The following is a 10,394-nucleotide window of genomic DNA, read 5'->3' as shown; positions in this document are numbered from 1 at the left end:
AGTTCAAGACATCGGAGGGCTCTGCTCAGCCAACCTTGAAATTGTGTTTAAATAAGCTGCCACATATTAACACAATTTAGTGCTCAGATTTTCCCCAGAGTCTAGGGTCTGTCCAGCAGTCTACTGTCAATGTTGAATTACACTGCTGTGGAGAACTGGGTAGAACTTTCTGTTTCTGACCCAGAAAGACAGCTCAGCAGGTCAACTCACCCTGATTTCCACACCCCAGCGCTGGCTCTGAGTGTGAAGACTTGTAGCTGAGCCTCAAAACAATGCGCTAGACTCTGTTCACTCCCCCAAGGGAAGTCTTACCTTCTTTGAGGAATGGATGGGGGTGGGGGAGAAGGCAGAGAGCAGGAGGGGAGGGGGTGGGAAAGGGATTTGGCACATAAAAGGAGAAAAGAGGTTTTTTTTTTTTTAAATATTTTTTTAAAAAATAAAGACTTGTAGCGGAGAATAATCTGAATTCAATCTCTATCATTTTTATGGTAGAACAATGACCCACAGCTTGTCCTCCAACTGCCATATGCATGAATATGTGTGAGACACATACATTCTTCCTCAAAATGTGTAATAAAAAAATTAAAGAAATTTAAGATCTAGGCATATCATATCACTAGGGAGGCAGAGACAGGCGGATCTCTGTGAGTTCGAGCCAGCCTGGTCTACAAGAGCTAGTGCCAGGACAGGCTCCAAATCTACAGAGAAACCCTGCCTTGAAAAACCAAAAAAAGTCACCTCATAGTATCTCATTCCTGTTTCTCATCACCCATTTCTGTCACAACTTGTGTCTCTGGTAAGTATGTCACCCGTTTATCACCTGTATTTCTTTATTTGATCGAGGACATACACATTTCACACATACACAAGGGATATTTTCACTGTCTTTTAAATAATATTGTTGGGGGGCTGGAGAGATGGCTCAGTGGTTAAGAGCACTGCCTGCTCTTCCAAAGGTCCTGAGTTCAATTCCCAGCAACCACATGGTGGCTCACAACCATCTGTAGTGAGGTCAGGTGCCCTCTTCTGGCCTGCAGACATACACACAGACAGAATATTGTATACATAATAAATAAATAAATAAATATTAAAAAAAAAGAAAAAAAAAGAAAAAAAAATATTGTTGGACGTAGTGGTGTACATCTTTTTTTGTTTTGTTTTTCGAGACAAGAATTTCTCTGAGCTAGCTCTTTCTTGTAGACCAGGCTGACCTCAAACTCAGATCCGAACTCAGAGATCCACGGCCTCTGCCTCCCAAGTACTAGGATAAAAGGCGTGTGCCACACATCTTTAATCCCAGCAATTGGGAGGAAAAGGCAGGTGGATCTGGAAGTTTGGGGCCTCCTGGTCTACAAAGAGAACTCTAGGACAGCCAGGGCTACGTAGAGACCCTGTCTTAAAAACAGACTTTGTTGACTTCCCAGGGGAGGCCTTACCCTCTGAGGAGCAGATGAGGTGTGGGGAGGGGAGGAGAGGAACAAGAGGGAGGGGTATTTGGGGTTGATATGTAAAAAATAAAAGGTAATACCAAGAAACAAACCAAACCAACCAACAAAAACAAAAAATACTGTTTTAGCCACACTTACTAGCTGTGTGACTATGTTTGTCTATTTTATCCCCTTCCAAGTTTATTAAGTCAGGGATTAGGTTACTACTGACCTAGAGATTTCTCCCCTGTCCTTCCCTCATGGGTTCTCAGTCATCTTTCAAAGCCAGAGAACAACTTTTGTGTTCAAACAACCTGATTTCTCAATGACCTTGAACACACTTCTGGTCACAAACACCTCGATGTTAATCACAACCGCTCAATGTGCTGTTGCCAATCCTGGGCAGCAGGAGGTTTCCCAGGAGCCAGGTGTCCCTGCAAGCCACCTGTGTCTGGTCTTTTCTTGAACTTCGAAGCAGTACTGTGGTCTTTGCCTGTAACTAGCACCTCAACCTTGTCACACCTAGCCCCTTCCAGGCAGGGAAGCAATCTTCTAACGCATAAAACCTGCACATCTGAGTCTGCATACTCTAGAACAGCCTGTGGTTCTAGACTCCTTTGGCACACCTCTGTCTCCAAAAATATTTAATTATGATTCATAACAGTAGCACAAATAAGTTATGAAGAAACAACACATAATATGGTTGGAGGTTATCACATTATGAAGTAGCAATAAAAATACTTTTATGGTGGGGGGGTCACCACATGAGGAACTATATTAAAGGGTCACAATATGAGGAAGGTTGAGAACCACTGTGTAGAACAATTTGCTCTTATTCTTCTGGATTTGTCAAGTTTTTCCAGATATGAGTTGAGACTGGGTATAATACATGCTTGTTATTTTAGCCCTTAGAAGGATGAAGGAGAGGGATCATGGGTTTAAGGCCAGACTAGGGTATATAAATAAGACTGTCTCTAATAGTAACATACTGTGAACTTTAAAAAAACAGCTAAAAAAGTTAAATAAAGTGATAAAATATTTGAGGTAAACTTATTAGCCCTATCTGATCATTTCATATTATACATGTATCAAAACATTTTATTGTATTTCAAAAACATATGTAATTATATGTCACTTAAAACAAGCGGGGCTGGCAAGACAGCTCCATGGTAAAGGCATTGTGGCCTCACAACCTGATTTTGATCCCTAGGACAAACACTGTAGAAGAACTGACTCCACCAAGTTAGGCTCTGACCTCACACATGTATTGCAGCATGCATGCATCACATCTAACACACACACACACAGAAACAGAAAATGAAGGTGTAAACAAACAACAATTACCCCATAGCTAACTTATCATATACCTGATGGGAAACTGAGGTTAAATCTATTATCTTTAAAATCAGAAAGCCCAGCAGCACCGGTCGTTTTCCATGCTGTACCACAACACCCCAAGCCAGTCTTTAGCCCCAAACACTTGTCAGCACATTACAAAAGGAAGTCCCACCTACATACACTGAACTGAAATTTATTTTAAAAGCTAAAGAAATCTTTATACATTCTTTATAAAACAAATATTCCAGACTCAGAATTAAGCAATGAGTGTTCAATATTAAAGCTGTGTGTAGAGTAGTTTAAGTAGTGGTAACATTTAACCCAGGTAAAAATGTCACAGAATTCAAATCATGACTTGGATCTTCAGTGATTCAAGTACTATGGTCTCAGTAAGGGTTTGGTCAGTTTTAAGATACATCCCTTTGGACGCAGTGTCCAGGAGTCTTTCATTACCACTCCCCATCAATTCACGGTAGGGTAGCTGGCCGCAGTAGCAAGTCCACAATGGTTGTTCCTGTCTTTGGCTATATGGACGAAGCCTTCCATACCCCATTCAGGACCCCAGCTGAAAGAGATTCAAGGAAACATGAGAATGATTAATAATTAACACTTGAAAAAATAGGACTGAACTTAGCGCTGAGTGCTCTAAGTCTACACATAAAATACACAGAGGCATTCATTCCTGTTTACTGTCAATGCTGGCGCCTTCATCTCCTTCTTTTACTTTTTTGATAGGATCTCCCACTGAACCCAAAGCTCACAGCCCCCTGATGGCCAGCCCTGAGGGTACAGTGTGTGTTGCAGTACACGGCTTTTGAGGGTGCTGGGGATACGAACATAGGTCCACAGGACTGGGTGACAAGTCACCTTGGCCCCTCACTTATTTTGAGATAGGGTTTTGTGTAGCCAAGGTTTACCTCACTGGTTCCCTAAGAGGATGCTCTTGAATACTTGGACCTTGACCTCCTGTGTTAGGTCAAGATTCAATCATACCACACCAGGTGTTACACGGTGGTGCTAGAGACTGAACCCAGAGTTCTGCATATTCTGGGCAAGATACATCATTGAGGCAAACTAGATTTTAACAGAATGATTTTCTCCACAACCAATGTTATGTTTTATCTCAGTGAAAGATAATTAGTTGTGAGACTTAATTTTGACAGGCTTTAAGGCTGCTGAGAGCAAAGTGAAGATAATACAGGGAGATGGGCTAAGGTTTCTGCTGGCCATCTCTTGCTGAAGACTAAAGAAAAGCAAGCTGAAATCACACAGGTCTCATAGGCTTATTGAAATTTAAGCCAAATTTGGAAATTCAGTGTTACACATATGTAAGAATCTCCTCCACAAGCTTAGTTCAGAATCTAAAACACAAACCCTTCACTCTGTAAGACGTCCAGAGTTTTAAAATTTGAATGTCTGTGAACTTGCATCTAAATATTGAAAACCCTAAAAGAATTCCCTTTTCAATTTAAAATACAACATTTTGAGTCTTACCTGTTCTTGACAATCCAAAATTTATTCTTAGCTGAATCTGTTCCTTCAAATCCATAGCCAACCACCAGAACCCCGTGGTCGAGGTCCTTGCTGCTACAGTCCGGTTCATAGTAGATGCCTGGCAGAGTTAAATGAACAATTGGTGAGAGGTCCTAGTCACCATGGGACTGTGATCCACCTTGTTCCCCACAATGTCACAGATCCCAAAGTCCCAAATTTGACTAGAAGACACTAGTCAAAAAATAGTAGTGGACATGTTGGGTGACCTGGTGCATGCCCTAATCCCAGCACAGCAGAGAAGGCCAGCCTGGTCGACAATAGAGAAATCCTGTCTCAGTATTTGACAAGTTTGATGTAGTTCAAGCTGACCTCCAACAGGCTATGTAGGGATGGGCCTGACCTTGATCCTGCCTCTGCCTCCTGAGAGCTGGGATTACAGGAATGAATTATAAAAGAAAAATCCTATTGCTTTAGAGCCTATGGCGATAGGCTCCATCTTCTAGCTAGCATACCAAAACCATAAACCCTGCTACTCTTAAATCTAAAAAAAGGATGAACAAGCTCTCTCCCCGCTTTCCTCTATTGAACGACAGGCTTTTTAAAAGTCCCAATTACAGCAATAAATCTTTTGGAAAAAGATCCAGCTATTGGAGAAGAGTTAGGTAAATTAGGGTCTATCTATAGAAGTAATTCATAATCTTTTTTTTTTTTTTTTTTTTTGTTGCTGGTTCCAGGCAGGGAGACACATGGCGGGCGGGCAGGCAGAAGACAGAAACATGGATAGACACAACATGCAGGGTAGGTTGAATGTTTATTCAGGGGGTTATGGAAGAGGAAGGGTGAAGGGGGGGACAGAGAGAGATGGGGAGAGAGAGAGAGAAGAGGAGAAAGAGACAGAGAAGGGGGAAAGCAGAGAAGTGGGCAGAGAGGCAGAAGCGAAGCTGTCTCTCCGAGAGGAAGATGGAAAAGAGCGTAATTCGGGGCTGGAGAGATCAAGAGCATTGCCTGCTATTCCAAAGGTCCTGAGTTCAATTCCCGGCAACCACATGGTGGCTTACAACCATCTGTAAAGAGGTCTGGTGCCCTCTTCTGGCCTTCAGGCATACACACAGACAGAATATTGTATACATAATAAATAAATAAAATAAATATAAAAAAAAAAAAAAAAAAAGAAAAGAGCGTAATTCATAATCTTTAAAGAAACATTTCAGATGGTGGGATGGCTTATCAGGTAAAGGTGCTTGTTAAAAAGGCTCAGGGCCTGAGTCTGATTTTGGGGTCACACACAGTGGAAAGGAACCAACTCCTGCAAGTTGTCTTATAACCTCCATATGCATGCATAGCAGTCGCACGTATCCCCAAATAAAAGCATTAAGATTTAAAGAGAGGGGTGCTGGAGAGATGTCTCAGCAGTTACGTGTATCCACTGCTCTGGCAGGGAACCTGAGTCTGGTTCCAGCACCCACTGGGTGGCTTACAATTGCCTCTCAGTCCAGTTCCAAGGGATCTGATACTTCAGGACCGAGGGCACCTGCACTTACATGCACCGCTGTCCCCAGCATAATTAATTAAGAAACCTTGAAAATGCCGGGCGATGGTGGCGCACGCCTTTAATCCCAGCACTCGGGAGGCAGAGGCAGGCGGATCTCTGTGAGTTCGAGACCAGCCTGGTCTACAGAGCTAGTTCCAGGACAGGCTCCAAAGCCACAGAGAAACCCTGTCTCGAAAAACCAAAAAAAAAAAAAAAAAAAAAAGAAACCTTGAAAATGCCCAATTGATCAAACCAAAACATCTGTATATTAAACGTAGACTCAAAATCCCCAACAGTAGAAGCAAAACTCATCTGCAAAGGCAGGGTGGCACTAATTCTAACAATTACCTGAACGATAGAACTGGAAAGACGGATGGCTTGCATCCATAGCCACAGCAATAGGCCCCACAGTTGCCACGGCCTTCATGAGAGCCTTCTCTTGCTGAGGGATATCCACGTATCCTGTGTCATTAGCCACAGCAAACTCAGATCTGTACTTACAAGGTCCTTCCTTTGAAAGTTAAAGGAGAGACTCGATCACAACTAGAAACAAAACCCTTAGCAACGTTCAGTTCATAATGTCAGGTCAGTACTCACAAACCAACCCTCAAAACAAAAGGCTGTTAGCTATCCACAAAGCACGAACTATGAAAACCATGTCTGGTAATGTTTCTAAAAACAGAGAGGAAACAAACCAATTACCTTTGCTTCATAGGGATAGGACTCCTCTGAGTCCAGACCTTTGTTGTTCATAATGTACTGGAAGGCATAATCCATCAAGCCACCATTGCATCCCTGATTGCCTTCAGCCCGGGAACAGTCCACAAGGTTCTGCTCACTCAGGGAGACCAGTTTGCCAGTCTTAAGGAACATCTGTCCTTCCAGGGCCCCACTGGCACTAAAAGCCCAACACGAACCACACTGGCCCTGGAAAGAGAAAGAGATAAGGGGGTTTACAAGACAAAGATAGTCAACAGCTTTTACATGTGCCTTTAAACAGGAAGCTGGATGTGGCGATGCGTGGCCGAAATCCACTTGGGAGATTCTAAGCTTGGGGCCAGGCTAGGCAATCGTGAGACCCTGTTCCATTCACACTCCAAAGGTGTAATATGCCCAAGAGCAGACAGACCAAAATACTGTGTAGGGTCCAGGCTAAAGCAAAGGAGCTACAGGCAGTTGGTGGCTACCGGAGGAGGGGAGTCATCATCTTCAGTGATGCTGTCAGTATGGAGTTGCCCAGGCTCTAGTGGGTGGATAGCTACGCCACACCTATGTGTGCACGGTAGTCTGGGTGGCCCTGTTTAAACTCCACAGGCTACAGAACAAAAAGACCTGAGGGTGTGATGGGTACTCGTTGGGGGTGTTGGTGTTGATATGGTTGAGGGGAGGATGTTGGGGGCTGAGTGTATAAAATTGCCAAGAATAATAATAAAGAACTTGTACATCACACAGCATTATAGCAAACTCCAGACCTTCTTGGCCATTTTGTGGGAAAAGGTATGAACCAGACAAGGTCAACACCTGATTTTTTTGAGGGGCAGGCAGGGTTAGGTGTGTGTGTATGTGTGTATGTTCATGCCAGAGGCCAACCTTGGGCGTTGCTTCTCAGTCACTATCTACCTTGTTTTCTGAGACAGGCTGTCTCACTTTTGGCTGGAACTCATTGACTTGGCCATGCTGGTGGGCCAGTAAGCCCTGGGAACCTATCTGCCTTGCTTCCTACTTACTGGCAGAAGTGCTACCACATCAACTTTCTCTCTCCCAGGTGTGGGCTGTGGGGATAAAACTCAGGTTCTCCCACTCACACAGCTGAGACGTCTCCCAGCCCTCATACCTGATTCTTCACGGGAGTCACACAACCTTTCTCTCTCCAGTCCACAGACTTGGGGATCTGAAGCATCAGAGGCTCCTGAAATACTTTCCCCTTCCTGTGCCTCTGGTGCTTATAGCCATTCACCAACTGCCGGAACTCCTCATTGGTCTTCCGAGAAAGACAAAAAAAAGTTGAAGAGGTGAGATAATTTTGTAAAAAGAAAACAGAAAATCCAGAGAGCTTGTATCACATCACACTCACCATGTCCCCGAAGGCGTTCATCTCCATGGTGAAGCCATGTTTCCCCTCACTGTATTCCCCATTGTGCAGCTCAATCATCTGCATATTCTTCTCCCACACTGCTCTCCTCCACTCTTCCTCATTCTAGAAGCAAACATAGAACTGGCAGTTTTTATTTTTGTTAAAAATCGAGGGGAAGCCAGGTAGGTTGGCACATGTCTTTAAATCTCAGTACTGGGGAGGCAGAGGCAGGCGAATGTCTGTGAGTTTGAGGCCAATCTGGTCTCTAGTGAGTTGCACGACAGTGAAACCCTGTCAACCCCAACAAAAAAGAGGAGCTAAGGGGCTGGAGAGATGGCTCAGTTGTTAAGAACACTTGTCTTGTGGGTGAAGACCCAGGTTTAATTCTCAGCACCACACAGGTCACAACCATCCATAACTCTAGTTCCATGATGCATATGATACACTGACATAAATGCAAGCAAAACACTCTTTGTAAGTCTACAAATAAGTCTTAAAAAAATCCAGCCCACCCGACGAAAGCATTTCTCCTCCCGAAAGCATACAACAGGGATATTTGTGCTCTATTCCGTTCACAGTGGGTGTGTGATTGGGATGTTCCCACTAAGAGCTGGCTTCTAGAGACTACTACTGTCTAGCATTAAATGTCCAAGGGCAAGGAGGACCACTCACTCTCTCGAGACACTGGAAACATTACATACCGCGCCATACAGTCTTCTGTGTGTAGACTTCCACTGGTGCCATTGGGCATTAAACGTGTGATTAAATTTTGGAGTGGCTAAGGCTGTCCCCAAGCACAGGGTAGCCAGGAGGAGTAAACGATTCATGGTTCAAACACCTAGGGAAGGAAAAGAGGAAATAAGGATCTGACAAAGCCTTTTTATTTTATTTTAATTTTTTTGGTTTCAGACAGCTTTGGAGCCTGTCCTGGAACTCACTCTGCAGACCAGGCTGACCTTGAACTCAGATATGCCTGTCTCTCCCGAGTTCTGGGATTAAAAGCACATGCCAGGACCACCCGGCTAAACATTTAAACATTTTTCTTTCATGGACAGGATCTCTGGTAGTTCAGGCAGACTTTGCACTCTTATTTGGTTTCATCTCTCAAGCGCTGTGATTTTTAGTCATGAGCCATTAGGCCAGCAGCAAACTGGTTCATTTAAAATATTAGTTAAAACCACCTTAATAAAACAGAAATGTCTTTACACGTGTTAATAAGTATGGGTGTGAGTGGAGAAAAACAAGCCAGAAATTAATCTTTGAAATTTACTCGATTCGTGGGGTGGTGGTGGTGCATGCCTTTAATCCCAGCACTCGGGAGGCAGAGACAGGAGGATCTCTGAGTTCGAGGCCAGCCTGGTCTACAGAGTTCCTGGACAGCCAGGGCTACACAGTGAAACCCTGTGTCGATAATGATAATGAAAACTTGCCAAGTAAGTGGCATAGAAACTGGGATAAACTCTTTTCCATTATAGTGGCATGATAGTCTTGAGTCTCCCGGTACTGTATGACTAAGAAACTTAAGGGGACAACTTGGTCCAGGTCATGTGCTACATGTGCTGACAGTGTTGAGTGAGCCCAAACGGGGGATATAGAAGTCCCCTCACACTTTAATGCACAGCTGGGGACCGGTCTGAACCGAGTTTCCAGAACGAAAGCCTCGAGGCGATACCCTCCCCCGGGTGATCCCGGCTCGGGTTAGGGGCCCACGCTGGGCCGGGGGAAGTGGGGGGGGGGGCTTGTCGTCTGCTCCGCCCTCGTAGCCACCGCCCACGGGTGTTATGGCGGCACAGGGAGCCCTGGGCCCCCTTGACCAGCTTCAAGGGGGTCCTGCTGCTGCCCCTTCGGGTCCCATCAGGCCCGGAGTCAAGCGGCCTTGCGACGACCCCGCTTGGCAACATGGACTCCGTCACTCCAGGGAGGCCGAGGGATCCCCCACCCCGAGGTCCTGGCCCATCCTGGGGTCCCCAGCACGGGTTGCAGATGCTGTGGTCCCGGGATCTCCATTTTCCTCCCTATAACCGTTCGCGCAGCGTTTAGGCCCGCTGGGGTCACTCACCTGGAGCAGCCAGCTACTTACGAATACTCCACAAACTAATATTCCGGAGGTCGCCGAGGTCCGAAAATCTGGCCAAGGAACGCTGGGCTCGGGCTTTAAAGCCTTCCAGGCTGCGGCCCCGGCAGGGCCCGCCCCCGCACCGCCATTGGCTGTGTCTGCCTGGGGGCGGAGCCTGTGGGCTCCAGGCGCGTGACGCCGCCAGGTCCTAACCTGTCCTGCTGTGTGATCGCCTGGGGCTCCGGCTGACCTCCTCCCTAGAGGATCCGGGTCCGTGTGGTGCCTCAGTCCAAAAAGATAAGCTCCGGAACAAGGGTCTGCTGCGGAATATCCACCCAACCCTTCTGCTTTTAGTTTTAAGAGTTTTGGATTAAAATCTGCGGGGTGGGAGTTTATATATAATCCCGTGATTTCTGTTTAACGCACAAGGCTGGGTCTAAGTGGAAGAAGGCAGAGCCATGGGCAAGAGTCTGA

At 45.4% G+C, this 10,394-nt stretch overlaps 1 protein-coding gene across 1 annotated transcript; it reads right to left on the bottom strand.

Annotated features, from left to right (window-relative positions):
• Nucleotides 1-2,942: 2,942 nt before the first annotated feature.
• On the bottom strand, nucleotides 2,943-10,057 carry LOC121453342 (procathepsin L). Its single transcript, XM_041660049.1, has 8 exons — nucleotides 9,924-10,057; nucleotides 8,566-8,702; nucleotides 7,865-7,987; nucleotides 7,625-7,771; nucleotides 6,493-6,717; nucleotides 6,139-6,301; nucleotides 4,260-4,377; nucleotides 2,943-3,330 (listed from the first exon to the last, which is right to left on the bottom strand). The coding sequence occupies exons 2-8, from the start codon at nucleotides 8,689-8,691 to the stop codon at nucleotides 3,228-3,230; spliced, it is 1,005 nt and encodes a 334-aa protein (XP_041515983.1). The 5' UTR covers nucleotides 8,692-8,702; nucleotides 9,924-10,057; the 3' UTR covers nucleotides 2,943-3,227.
• Between the last annotated feature and the right edge of the window lie 337 nt (nucleotides 10,058-10,394).

The sequence above is a fragment of the Microtus oregoni genome, unplaced genomic scaffold, assembly GCF_018167655.1.
Source record: "Microtus oregoni isolate MIOR12 unplaced genomic scaffold, Mior012 000011F_ref0000422, whole genome shotgun sequence".
NCBI lineage: Eukaryota > Metazoa > Chordata > Mammalia > Rodentia > Cricetidae > Microtus > Microtus oregoni.
The sequence above is the reverse complement of the archived record's forward strand: the minus strand, read 5'-3'. Positions and strand labels throughout refer to the sequence as shown.

Excerpts from the sequence above, each read along its gene's own strand:
- LOC121453342 (XM_041660049.1), bottom strand. The coding sequence starts at position 8,691 with ATGAATCGTTTACTCCTCCTGGCTACCCTGTGCTTGGGGACAGCCTTA. Across the intron at positions 7,988-8,565 it reads ACAGAAGACTGTATGGCGCG|AATGAGGAAGAGTGGAGGAG; the intron begins GTATGTAATGTT and ends GTTTGCTTCTAG. Across the intron at positions 6,718-7,624 it reads TGACTCCCGTGAAGAATCAG|GGCCAGTGTGGTTCGTGTTG; the intron begins GTATGAGGGCTG and ends TTCTCTTTCCAG.